The 14,009-nt window shown below is 39.0% G+C and overlaps 1 protein-coding gene across 1 annotated transcript; it reads right to left on the bottom strand.

Moving 5' to 3' along the window:
* Window positions 1-428: 428 nt before the first annotated feature.
* On the bottom strand, window positions 429-13,644 carry LOC119894434 (transcription intermediary factor 1-alpha-like). Its single transcript, XM_038707182.1, is given in 19 exon segments — window positions 429-2,089; window positions 2,178-2,333; window positions 2,820-2,894; window positions 3,800-3,926; window positions 4,744-5,090; window positions 5,348-5,480; window positions 5,685-5,739; window positions 5,836-5,938; window positions 6,019-6,156; window positions 8,214-8,590; window positions 9,569-9,683; window positions 9,879-10,025; window positions 10,233-10,347; window positions 10,609-10,646; window positions 10,648-10,726; window positions 11,085-11,217; window positions 11,966-12,113; window positions 12,383-12,501; window positions 12,755-13,644. Coding segments are annotated over 19 exon segments (2,922 nt in total). The 5' UTR covers window positions 13,032-13,644; the 3' UTR covers window positions 429-1,849.
* Window positions 13,645-14,009: the final 365 nt, after the last annotated feature.

Here is a 14,009-nt window from a genome sequence, read left to right as displayed (position 1 = left end):
GAAAATGCCTTTTTCAGTCTTGGTATTCAGGATCCAGACTTTCTCATAAAGCCTACTTGAAAACACCCCACTATGGTGTAAAGATTTGATAGCAGAATTTGCTCGATGTAATGCATTACAGTGAACAACATATATTTTGATATTTTTTTCTTGTCTTTTACTCTGCAGCTGCATGGTAAAATACAAAATGTTTTGTAAATCAATCTGCACTTACATTGCCACCCTACAGTACAGCATTTTAACAATGACAATAACAGAAGCAGTGTTGTATTGTAATGGATTACCTAACTTCTGCAGGTTGATGCTAATACCTTAGCAAAAATTAATGAAAACCAGTGTCTGGAGTGAAAAATCCCAAAACTCCAGCATACCTTGAAAAGTGACGTTAAATATTTAGTAAATGAAAAAAACAAACATGAAAGGACACCTGATCCTGGACACATATTTAATCTGTGCAGTAGGACCTCTGATGCTAGACCTTTGTAATGTAACAGCATTTACACCAACAAAGGGCACCCCTTTCCTGCAGACCTGTCTTAATCTTATCTTTGCCTTAGTGTAGTGTAGAAGAGATTATAGTCCTTTAAAGGCCATAATGAATCAAGAATGCCCAAAATGAGAGCCAGACCAGTGTCAGGCTCCAAGCCTGGCTAGAGCTTGGTCAACATCTGATGGCAACTTCTCATGCCTGTTAGCCCTCCTCTCCACCTCCAATCTACATTTGGGCAAAAACAAGAAACAGCAGTGTGAGCTGACTTCCTTGCTCACAGGTGGAGGAAATTGGAGTGGCCTAGGTCGCAATCAAACAGTGTTAATCTTGTTGTTTGGGGTGCAGTACAGTTCCTTTGAAGCTCAACAAAGCTTGTCTTGCCAGGTCTGTGTCAATCAGCAGAGGGCCACTAACACAGTCAGGCAGTCAGAGGGCTGCCCGGTGGTGCTCAAAGGACTTGTTCGCTGTAACACAATTGTAGAAACTTGTTAAAGGAGAAAGTGGCTTTGCTTAACTGTAAAGTATATGTTGTAATGAGGGTACTAATACTATATATATTGATTATACCCTATAAACACCTGCAAGTTGACTGTCATGCAAGCAGCTTTATGCTACAGATTTTGACTTAGGAGAAATAGATCACAATGGTGAGTGCCAAGAATTGTTGCTGAGTTAAAGTTTTCTTAGAAGAAATTGTCTCACATAACATTTGCACTGTGCTAGCGCTTCACAATGAAATCTGAAATAAATAAATAAATAAACATAAATAAATAAATAAACATAATTACACATTACATTTATCTTTACAACATTAAATCTGTAGTTCTGCACTACGTTAAAAAGCCTGACAAATTAGACCAAGCTGAAATATTGTGAACATTGTGTAACAATGGAACATCTTAAACTGTGGCTTCATGAAACAGCTTTGAATCCTTTGATGTTTTAATTTTACTGCCCTTGAGGGGCCTCACAACACATCTTATTCCACATAAGATAGACCACAAACATCAAAGCTCAGGATTATCATCCTTCCTCTGATCACTGCTATATTTATACAGGAAAAACACACCAGACCTGACTTTAGCTCAGTGTTGATGAACCTATATATCTACTGAGGGAAGATTAATCACTTCAGCAAATTGTTGACTTGAATTGAAAAAGACTGCTTAACTTAAACTGGAAGTTTTAGTCAGAGATTGAAGCCATTTCTTCTTTCTGAATCATTAAACATATCAAACATTTTTGGTGTCCTGAAGGTAATTGTGCTTCATAAATGTTTAAATTATAGTTTAACACACCACATATTAGCTGGTGCTGGCAGTGTTGTCAAATATCTAAGAATTTAAAACATTTGTGCTTTCATACTGCTCCCTCCTCTCCACTAGGCCAGCTTGGTCTATCCTGGGAGTCTGAACACGTGTGCTGGCGCTTTGCAGGCTGGGATATATGCTCAAGAGATGAGAGTTGAGAGTCAAGAGGGGAAGTATGCATCATCTCCAGTTTGATTTGTGGGAAGGTCTGGTCAGGGAAGACGATCCTCAAGTGCTCTTCAAACTGCTCCTTAAGCTTCCTGCCTGCCATGGTGACCTCTGTGTCAGCCTGACGAGCAAGTAGAGGCAGGGATAAGTGTCAAGAACTGGATAATATTGAAAAAGGTTTTTTTTGCAAACAGTTCTTCCTAAATTACCTCACTGAGGACTGCAAAATTCTGAAAGATGAGCCTGATATCTGATATAAACTCTGCAGGGCTTTGATAGCACAGACTCTGCTTAGCCTCTAGTCGTTTTTTCACAGGGGAAAGATACATCAGTCCATTTATAGTCAGCCTGCTATTAGCATGTACCTACAGTATTTAGAAAGGGAGAGACAAAAACAATAAAACAATAAAACTCCATGGGAAGATGTTGAAGTAAAAGCATGATTAATAATTCATATTTATATAGTATAACATGTCAGCATTGTGTACAAGAGGTAATGGATTTTTACCTACTTTGTTATGTAAAGGTTTATAATTAACAGAGGAATTTAAAACCAAAAATAGTCACTGCAGTTAAGTTCTGCACACAAAGTGTTGTATGTACTGTAATGTACAGTTTATAGTCTATGATTGTAAACATTAATCACATACTACAAGCTCTGTGTCAGCCAGACAAATATTTGTATATTTGCAGTACCTGATTAAAGTTGCTCTGCTGCTGATTGATAATTTCTCTGTCCTTACTGGTAAATACTGCATGTTACATGTCATTAAAATTACAGTTACAGTAACTCCATGTGACATTAATCCTGAGAACTTTTCATCTGTAATCAGCCATGCTTCCAGACTCACCGTAGGGGACACAGGCTCTTGAAAGTTGGAACTCAGGTCACTGCAAAACAAGTGTAGCAACAGCCTCTCACACTTCTGCAGTGATAGAAAAAGAATCTGGCTTAATACATGTCAATTAATAAAGAGGGAAACCAAATATAGTCTATTGCATTGGCTTAGTTAATGATTTGAAGTACCATATTGGTGAGGTTTGCCTCTCAGAACTTAGCTGATGCTTATCAATTTTTTGTCAGCCCTAACACTGATTCTTAGCTGTTGTTAAATCACTGAAAAACAGTGCATCAAGTAACGTATTGCTTTTCAGATACTTAGCTTAATGCAACATTATATTGACATAAACAAAATTCAGTAAATCTGCAGTTTTCTTCAATACTACTATCATTAAAAGTTGTTCTTCTACAACAAAATAGTGGCTGATGCATATCATTTCAAACTGGTTTGTGTACTCTGGAGAGAACTGGGTGTCTTGAGTCTGGTGGTAAAATTCAGGCTAGCCAATGAGTGTGCTAGGAGGGCACTGTAATGTGCAAACTGTTGTATGTACCTACAAACAAACTCCAAAAGCTTGCACATAAAGATAGAGGATGGAGAGAGAATTTCAGCATTTAGTCATGATTTTGGAAAAAATATTACTGTGTTTGCCATGGATGAAACTACAAACTACAAACTCAAATGTGCAGAGGTGAGATGAGGTGAACCATCATTTTATCTGCAACAATGCTTTTGCCATCATAATGACATGTGTCGGTACTCTGCTATGCATACTTTTAATTGCCCTTCTTGGGATAAATAATGGAGTTTAACTGAAACTGAACTGAATTTAATTAATGGCTGGCATTGTTTACAGCTAATCAGAAAAGCATAACTGGAACTGTCTAACTTAACTTTGTGCCAATAAAACAATGTCTTATTGTAATTACTCTAATTCAATAAGCTTTATTGTAACCAAATTACTGTTTTAATTTTAAAAGAGTACTGACTCGTTTGTCCACAGGGGAAAATCCTCCTTCATCTGGCTCCTTCTTTACTTTTCTGGCTTCGGGTTTGCTTTCATACTCCATCTCAGGCACCAGCAGGTCACGGCAGAAAGAGCAAAACCATTCCCCACTGAAAAAAGATGGTCCAGAGAATCATAAAAAAAATCAGTGATCAGCAACATACTGCATGTACTTTAACAAAGCATAATATGGCTGTCACACCTCCAAAATGTGTAAAAAAATTGTCCAAATCAGCTTCATTCTTAAAAGTTGAAGGACTCTTTTTTTCATTCCACAGTTGACAATAATCCCTTTATTCTAGTATAAACATTAGTGTTGTAGTCAAGACTACAGTTTATCAAGACGGAGACAAGACCAAGCCTTTTAGGGGCTAAGACCAAGTTGAGACGATGACCAAGGGAGAGCGAGACCGAGCCAAGACCAAGACCAGTTCCCCACATTACATGACACACATTAAAATGTGGAAACGAGATAATAGGTACTTCTTAAATTGACACCCACATACAAACACTAAGAGCTGAAATCAACGTAAGCATCTTTATCAACACTCTTTCCATGCTTACCATCACGGGGAGGGTGACCGTCGTTACCAGTAACGAAACATTTTTAATTAGGGTTATTGGTTGCATTTGAAGCAACACGTTTTACATCCAATCAAAGTTAGAATGTTAACAAATCAATCAGACAATGCAAAAGCAATTTATTGAAATTTTAAAGTTAGGTCTTGACCGGTCTTAAAATAAAATTCCAAGTCCTCTGTCAGAGTCCTAGGTGGTCGAGTCCGAGATGAAACCAAGACCATCAAAAAGTGGTATTGCTTGAGTACTACAACACTAATAAACATAAACATTAAAAAAACAACAACATAAGTTATGGGGTTTCCATCTGAGATCAGCGATTAATAAATTTCCCCTGACAGAGCTTGCCTGGGAGGTTTCAGTAGAGTTGGAACATGGCACGAAAGGTGAAACACCTTGGGACACTTATCGCAGCACAGCAGCTCTCCCCCAGTCTGACACACCACACAGAAGGCTTTGTTAGAGTCTTCCAGAAGAGATTGGTGCTGGTCTATAGGCTGCTGTTCTCCTCCGAGTGAACAGATGTGATTAGTCTTGCTCTGGTCCCGTGGGTTGCTTAGAGGCTGTGAAGGGCATTGGGGTTTGTCATCCATGTTTTGAAGAGGAGTTGGGACTTTCATCCCCTCACCTTGGGTACTGATTTGGGGTTGGTCACCTGTGCTATCAGGGAGGCTGGCTTTTTGGTTTGTTTGCACCTGAAATCCACAAAGAGATTGTAGCAATAGTCTCTGTCGCACCAATTACTGTGGTGAGTACAGGATAGAAATCATGGCCAAAACCACAGGACCCAAGTTGTAATAAACTGCAAATTTCCTAATGTACTCTAATATCTGTCCATTGCATTTAAAAATGCAGCTTTTCTACAGTAACAAGAATATGAATAAAAATTCAAATCAGATTGGTATATATGGAATACTAATTAGACTGTAATAATCATTTATTGTCTCCTTACGTAGCTCCTGTCATCATCTGGCTCATCTTTGATGACTATGATGGGCCCTGGAGACAACCTTCGTCTTTTCTTGACAGCTGATCCCACTGCTCCACTAGCCTGTTGTGGTTCTGGAGGTCTCCAGGAAACAATACTTTGGGGCAAAGCATGAACCAATTAGAATAAAACAAAATTCACTAGAGAGACCAATAACACAAAGGGACTGGGGCCATAGCAAGGTTGTACTGTTTAAAGCTACACAAAAATCAGAGAAAGAGAGATACATTCTGTGCTGTGTGTGTGTGTGTGTGTGTGTGTGTGTGTGTGTGTGTGTGTGTGTATGCAGCTGTCTTCTTACCCTGGTTTCTCCTCCTGGGAATCAGTGTACCCTGGTGAATTATGTTGTCCTTGCACTTGAGAGAAATAAAGGTCTGTGTCTTACTTTATTAAGAGTACAGCAATACATACAGTCTGTTAATGCACAAATGGCACTGATGGCAGAGACATACCATTTCTGTGTAGCAAAGAAGGTGGCAGGCTCTGGGGATTGTTTGGTTCCAACATGTATGGACCAACTGAATCTTTCCTTCTATTCAGATATGTGGGCTCAACCTAAACAAACATTGCATGCCATTTACTACCATATAAATACAATGCATACCAATATAGTTTACATTAATGGATGGAGTCACTTGCCATCTGTCGTGATTTGGCAAACCAACGTCACGATTGATCGGCAGTGGTGTTATATGGGTGTAGAAAGGGGAAGAGGAAAATACGTCTATAGGTTTGGGTTGGTAGCTGGAGTTGCTACCCATATCCCTCAGAGGCTAGAAATGAAAGAGGGAGAAACACAAAGACATATAGAAATGCCTCAATCATGTTCATGCTACATTCCTGTCAGCATTTATAAGCATGTGATGATGGAGGTGGAGATGAAAGGGTGCACTTTTGTTCCCCTGTCACCGGCTGTGTGGGTCTATGCCCCCTGGCAACAACTAGAACAGAGAGAATTAAACCATAAACAAAACATTCAGATAATCCTTCTCCTCCAACAAAGATATAGAATATCAATTAAATATTTAAATGCATGTGTCTAATTTAATTTAGTTCAGATACATGTTTTAACGCATACCACTGCACTACAATGACACATCACTTTAAATCATATATACAGCGGAAACCTATTGTAGCGATCACGTCACATCAAATTGATCACTTTAAGCTAGTGATTATTATAACTGATTTTTTTATTTCTCATGCAGATTGCCATCTAATTCACATTTGTATTTTTATTACATGAATGTAAAGTAATTAAAGAGACTGCTTCTCTATTTACTGAATTTTACTGACTATTTCAAAATACATATACAGCACTGTGTGCGGCCCTGCGATGGAAGGGTGTACCCCGCCTTTCGCCCAAAGTCAGCTGGGATAAGTGGTTGACGATGGATGGATGGATGGATATACAGCGCTGTACAGTTTAATTCAAATACACTATGCAGTAATACAGTACAGCACTGTACATAAAATATAGCTCAATGTACACTGAAAAAAATTATAAACGTAACACTTTTGTTTTTGCCCCCATTCATCATGAGCTGAACTCAAAGATGAGGTGGATGGATTATCTCGGCAAAGGAGAAGTGCTCACTAACACAGATTTTGACAGATTTGTGAACAATATTTGAGAGAAATAGGCCTTTTGTGTACATTGATAAAGTCTTAGATCTTTGAGTTGTGGGGCAAAAACTAAAGTGTTGCATTTATAATTTTGTTCAGTGTAGTTCAAATTATTATTAGGCTATAGCCTAAAAAAGTATTGTGCTATTTACAAGTCAGTAGTGCAAATAGACAGCTTGGCGGTGGTTTCATTGCTTTTCTAAATTTTTAACAGGCCTGAATCTAAAATGTAGGCATCAACGCCAAACTAGTAGCAGAGTTTGAAAACAACCGTATTCATAAAATACTTTTTCCATATGTTGTCATGTATGAAAAGACCCAAAATCAAACCTTTAAGCGGACTACTTGATAACTATAATCTAATTATTTAAAGAACATCTGTATAGAAATGGTTCTGTCCCATGCTTTCTGCATACATACTGTAAGCAGTTTCCACTGTGCTTCCATCGAAAAACCTATTTTCTCAGTCAGCTTGTTACTATGAGTGACGGGTCCTAACATAAAATCTAGTTAATACTAATAAACTTTGATTTACTTTGAAACCAAGTTTTTAGTGGTTTTAGTACTAACCACTTTTTATAGAATGCGGCAGTCACCGTTTTTGCACACCTTTTAGAAAGCTTTGAAAAATGTTTACAGCCATATGAAAATCAACCAAGATCTGAAACTTGTCAGGCATGTCACCTTCTATTCATCAAAATTTCATTTTGTGCAATGCTATGAGGTAATTATTAGGTTGTTGTTTTTTTCAAATTAAGCAGCAAAACTACAATTACAATAAAATAACTCAATAAATAAAAGCAGACATGCTTTACAGTTATCTCTAAATCTCAAGTTGATTGTACCAAGTATAAAGACAGCCTATACTTAAGAGCTGGAACCAAAACACCCTGTGAACTAGACTAAACAACTTGGATGACGAGATATTATCAACCCTTTCTTATGGAATCTTGGGTCTGTCCTCCATCACATGTTGGCTGCTGTTGCACTTTAGATTTAGGGGCTTTATTTGATCATTTTGAGTCATAAGCTCATCCAAGACAAAAATCCATCATGACAAGGAAAGACATAAATTTCCCAGGATGTGAAAGCTGTCAACTCTATTTAGGACAATGCCATCTGCTGTCGGTGCTTGTTAAGAGGGCTTGTCAGTCAAACAGACACAAGCACACATGCACACTCACACAAAGAAATGCACACTAACCTGGGGCATAAACCCAGGACTCGGTAAGCTGTTAGTTGGACTGACGTGGTTCGGAGGAGGCACCATAAACCTGCGGCCTGGTTGGGGAGGCATACTGTGGGATGGAGACCCTCCTTGCAGGGGCCCTGGGACGGTTCGCTGTAGTCTGACACTCTGATACCATGTCCAGGGTGGAGGGGGTGGCTGGGCCTGCCAGTGGGCCTGTGGGTTTAGCTTGTCCACTTGCATCTGGAGCTGAGCCAGAGTACTATGGGGTGCTCCCAGGGCAAAGCTGTGGGGTGAGCCTGAGGGGCCCTGCCCAAGGTGGGAGAGCTGACGAGGGATACCCTGAAAACTACCCAGCTGGTGGCCTGGTAGACTCTCCACCACTAAAGAGCCTGAGGGAACATACACACAGGGACAGGATGAGCATAACAAGTAAGGATATAAAAAATACACAATACTGTCTGCAGAGAACGGTGAGAAGGAGAAGGATTGGGTGAGATATGGGGACAGTTTGGGGAACTTTGGGGGTTATTGGGGGTGGGATTTCAAGTAGGGATGCAACTAATAATAATATTATCAGTTAAGTTATTGATTGTTCTTTCAATAAATCTGTTCAAAATGTTTAATATATAGCGTTTGGAAAATAAATCACAAGTTCCCATAGCCCAGTGTGATGTCTGCAGAATGGCTTGTTTTTTGGCATTCCAAAACAAAAAGTATATTGGGATTTCTGCTTGATGAAACCTCACCAAAATATATTTTGCTTAAACAGTTAATTGGTAATCAAAATATTTACAGATTATTTTAGTGTTTGCTGACTCATTGATGACTGATTAATTTCATATGTCATCACGACTGTCAGGCTTGAATGAGTTGCAACTGCTCAGCATTTTGGACCCTTTTTAAGCTGTGGACTTTCTGGGTCCTTGTGAGCTTTCTTCCCAATTCAGCATCCTTCATCCCAATGACAAGGGAGAACCAGCAAATCTCTGAGAAATGGTGTGATTTGCATGAAGAAAAGTGTCAGCAAGATATGGAAATACTTCATATTTATTCCATCTCAGAATCAATCATCCACTACCCACTGCATGGATGAGATGACAAGCCCTTACCCCTGTATGCAAGCAACAATAAAAAGAGATTTGGGGAAAAGAGTGAGACACAAAAGAGACTTGTTTGTGATGAAGAACCTCTTCTAATGCAATGTCTAGGCACATAGCCGGCGCTATGTTCACTTCCATTCCATTTTAATGTTGTTTAAAGGGTATAACTATTTATTCACTGAGTTGTAAAACAGAACAATGACAAATAAAAAAAGAAAACTATTCTCAAGGTTCATGATTAGTTCCAATTACATAGACATGTCTTACCAAGATCAACATTTGAGGCCCAATAAGAGGATCGACACTGGAAGCGTGCAGTGCTTTGTGGTATAAACGAGGTACTACATTTTGCCTGCAGGAGGTTTCCAATCTGAAACAGAATCTGCAACAGAAGGGATGTTATTAATAATTTTAGAGGAGGACACTTGTGTGTTACAAAGGCATATGTCCCTACTTTATTACGTCCACGATAGACCAGGCTCCTAACCGGCTATAAGCCCTGCGCTGTCAAGAGTTTCATATTGGGAAAACAGGACTGTGATGAGACACTGTTGAGTGGATAAATGGTCAGCCTTACCAAACGTTTACAGTACAAGAGGGCCGTTCCCCCATTCTTGGCTGTGGCCCATTTGGTGAAGTTGATGACATGATCCAGGTGTCTGGCTAGATAGCCAATGTCCTCCTGTTGTTTTCGCAAGACACTCTCGTGATCCTTTGTTACAGCCTGGAAAACATGAATAAGTGAAGATCTGCAGTGTTCAAACAACTTCAGGGTATGCGCTCTGGGCCTCAGGGTACAGTCAACTGAGCTTGCATGGAAGTAACACTTGTCTGGAAACAGCACCAAGCTACAGGTCTACAGCATGTGGTGAAACTAACAAATAACATTGTTTTGTTACATGTGTAATTTGTTGAAAAGCTTTTGTCATACCTCAAGTTGATTAACTAGCATCTTGCCCTTCTTGTTTATCTCAAGAATCAAACTGCAGATGGATTTCTTTATTTCATTATGAACAGACATGCGGTTCTGATCAACCTGAAGAAGTCTGAAAAATATCCATCACAATAATGAATCATTCAGATTTGACAAATTATATGCAAAATCAAACAGCACATATATCAACACATTTTGGAGACATCTCAGTATTACTTGAGGTTGTATCCTTAAACAATTAACTAATTGTTCTTGTTCATGACATTCAGAGGTCATATGGAAAACAAAAATAGCTTTTTTATAAGCAGCTTTTGTTTACAACTTGCGTACTTGACATACAGTATGTAATATTGCGGTGTATGGAAATACATACCCATTGTTTATGGAGTTTGACACTTCTTCAATCAGTTTCCTTTTTTTCCTGTAGCTGATGGGTCATGCTCTGCATGTGCTCTTTGTGGTTTCTATAAGCATCTTCCAGGAACTGGTAACTAATCCAAGAAGAACATTAAGTCAGTGAATAAAATATAAAAGTTACTATTGTAATCAAATCCCTTTCTCCACTCATCAGGGTGTAAATTAATAGGGGTTCAGTGGCACTTCAGCAGAGTGTACAATAACTTTTATGGCAGAATATCAAGATAACCATATGGATTTTTTTGTGTCAAAATTTATGTCAATACAATTTTGTTTATGCAAAATCAAATGTCAGATTAAATTAAATGTATGTTAATCATATTTAGCTGCACAGCATTGTCAAGTGTAATGTCAAACAAAACTGATATGTATAACCAGGTGTATGAACCTTTATATGATATAATTATATTATATTGTAAATTTTGAATGTACTTGTGGTCCTTGTGCTTGACTAGTTGGCAGTCACGACATGTTAGCAGGTCGCAGGTCTCACAGAACAGCTTCAGTGGCTCTTGTTTGTGGATGTCACAGAACATCGGCCTCTGAGTCGACACACCATGGACCTCTGGAAAACAATGCAGGTTCATCATTTGGCCCTTTATTCTGGGGACATGACAACATTTGTTCCTTCTGTTGCCTGTGCGCTAGACACCAGATTTCAAGCTAATGTTTAAGGTTTGTGGTCTGACTGGGTGTAACGAAGAAGACTTGAATATAACCTTGTAAATAATGACTGCATAGGATATACCATAGTTTCCAGGATATATGGTTATATATTGTTAGAGAGAATTATCACTTTTTATAGACAGTTAGGAGTCAATGTCTGAAATGACTAAATCTTTCTTTATCGGGTTCATGCCAATTGGCAAGTAATTTCAGGTATAGCGTTTGAAGCTCTTGATAATAAGCCTCATCAAAATGTTTTATTTCATTTTGAATTATGCTCCCCTTAATGAGCAATTCCAAATGTCTTGCATTATTTAATTTGAAGACAGTACCACAAAACCACTTTAAAACTGAGTAAGATGGGAGATTTATATGAATAAATGTATTATGTGGGTCATTAAACATACTCTTGGGTGGCAATGTTTGCAAATACCATCCTTGGCAGATGAGCATAAAGGCATTAGTGGTAGTAGTCTAGGAACATAACATATTGTCGATGTAAAGTGCCAAAATTAGAGCTGATTTCATTTTTTCATTTTTATATTGAATAAAACTCTGATCCCGTAAAAACTCTTTCCTTTGTCACGGAAACACCACACATATTTCACAGAAGAAATAAATTGAGATAAAGACACTGGTTAGAATACCGTGTGACACTTCTGTCTTCTGTCTGATGGTGTGGTCTTTGGTGAATTTGACTCTTTGGTGGGCCTCCACACAGGTGGAACAGAGGTACTCAACACAGTCCACACAAAACCCAGCAGCTTCAGTGTTGTCATCACATGTCATACAGAGCTACAGGTAGATGAGACAAGCATCAGAAGCTGATACATCTTAGACATGCAGGTAACAAGAGGTGAAACTGTTGGAGAGCTGCTGGGTCTTCAAGCAAATTAAATTAGATCTAATATGCGAACATTATGTCAGAGTGGACAAATCAGACAAGTATCCAATCGCTAGTATGAACACCTCAATTCTCCCAGTAGAACCCCTCGGTGCATAACACCTTACTTATCATGTAGGAATTTCATCAAGGCCCATAGGATATGCATGTTGTCACTAACCTGGACTGTCCTCTCCACTGTGCTGCTGGGAGCCTCAACTGAGTCCTTCACAAAGACGTTTTCCATCACATCTACCTCCATACACTCCTGTCTGCACACCGGACAGCGGATCACATTCACTGGAAGAAACCAGAATCACATTATGTTGGTCAAAATCAGACAAGACAGGATTTGTATGTGCTTTTAATAAAAAAAGAACTAACACACACCTGATAGGCTATGTATAGTCAAAAAGGAGCCCATGTGTGTGAAACACACGCCCTTAAACACACCAGCCTTATACAGCCACATTGAATTGTTACTTTCTTGCATGCAGGGAAGGTGACACCCTTAAATGCTCTCTGGTCATTGTTTGTAAACAAAGTGACTCACGTGGTTTGGTCGCGCTGTCAACCTGGGAGTTTGGCGGCTCTCTCACGGCCAAATTCCTGGAAGGTGACGGCAAACATTTCTTGCAAAAAGAGTGTAGACACGGCAGAAGTTTAGGCTCTCGACTGTTAAAGTTTAGATGGCAAACGGGGCAAGTGTCCAGGTAATTTTGGCCGTTTGCAGCGGACCTTTCCTCTTGCACTGGCATGCTCTCAGCTTCGTTCTCAACGATGATGACAGCAGCATCCCCCGTCTCCTGTTTTTCTGTGCGTCCATCCATTTGCTGCACTTTATGCTAGATTTCTCTCTGTATATAAAATGTACCCACACGGGTGAGCGGACCAGGCTCAATAGTCATTTGTCTCCTTTCGCGAAAAGAGCATCTTCTCACACCACCACATCTTCACTCTCAGCCACTTCATCCTCTTTTAAACGCAGCGCTGTTGATAGGCTATATTAATCAATCTGTTCACATGTCACCTTCTTGTAAAACGACAATACATATATTGGAGCACAAACCTGTAGCACAAAAGATTAAACACAATGCCCCCGCGTGAGGGTGTCGCACGGTCGCGTGCTGCAGATGTTGCTCAAATTGCACCGCACGCGCTCGTTGCAGCAAGAGAGGGGTGGGGTCAAACAGCGCGCGTTCTGATAAGAGGGCAAAGCTGAGTGATTGAGGACAAACTCCACAGGTCAAACGCTGATGTTTGTCTTATGTTGGTTACTCTGAAAGTTAGGGCTTTACTTACCAGTCGAGTTTTTAAAGAAATAATATTACTCTAGTTAATTAATTAGGTACACTTCTGGCGACTTTACTGTTCACTGTTTTACATTTGGCACTTATAGTCTGACCTAAAAACTGTGTCATTGGGATGTGTAACTTTCCCATAACATATCATTAATTACTAAATTAATTATTTTATTTAAAATTAATGATTTATATCAGGCTGTATGTCTGATTTATGTGAGATTGTTCAAATCAATTGATCAATATTTTGTTTATAAAATATGAATAGCCTGGTCAAATTATTTTGGTACTGTTTTCAATTATATTTGAACTGCTATAGAAACAACAATAACGATAACAGCATGCCTAGTTAGTTGTTATTTAACAAAGCATGTTGAAAAGCTAGATTATACATTATTATCTCTCATGTGAGGAAAACACAATTTAAAAACTGTCAAACAGCACAAAGTGCCACAATTTTCAGCGGTTATATTCACTTAGTCCATCATCACTGTCATGTTATGGTTT

Source organism: Micropterus salmoides, unplaced genomic scaffold, assembly GCF_014851395.1.
Source record: "Micropterus salmoides isolate LMB-PRFRI ecotype aquatic unplaced genomic scaffold, ASM1485139v1 Ms_hic_scaffold_8, whole genome shotgun sequence".
Lineage (NCBI taxonomy): Eukaryota > Metazoa > Chordata > Actinopteri > Centrarchiformes > Centrarchidae > Micropterus > Micropterus salmoides.
Note: the sequence above shows the minus strand (reverse complement) of the source record. Positions and strands in the feature narration are given on the sequence as shown.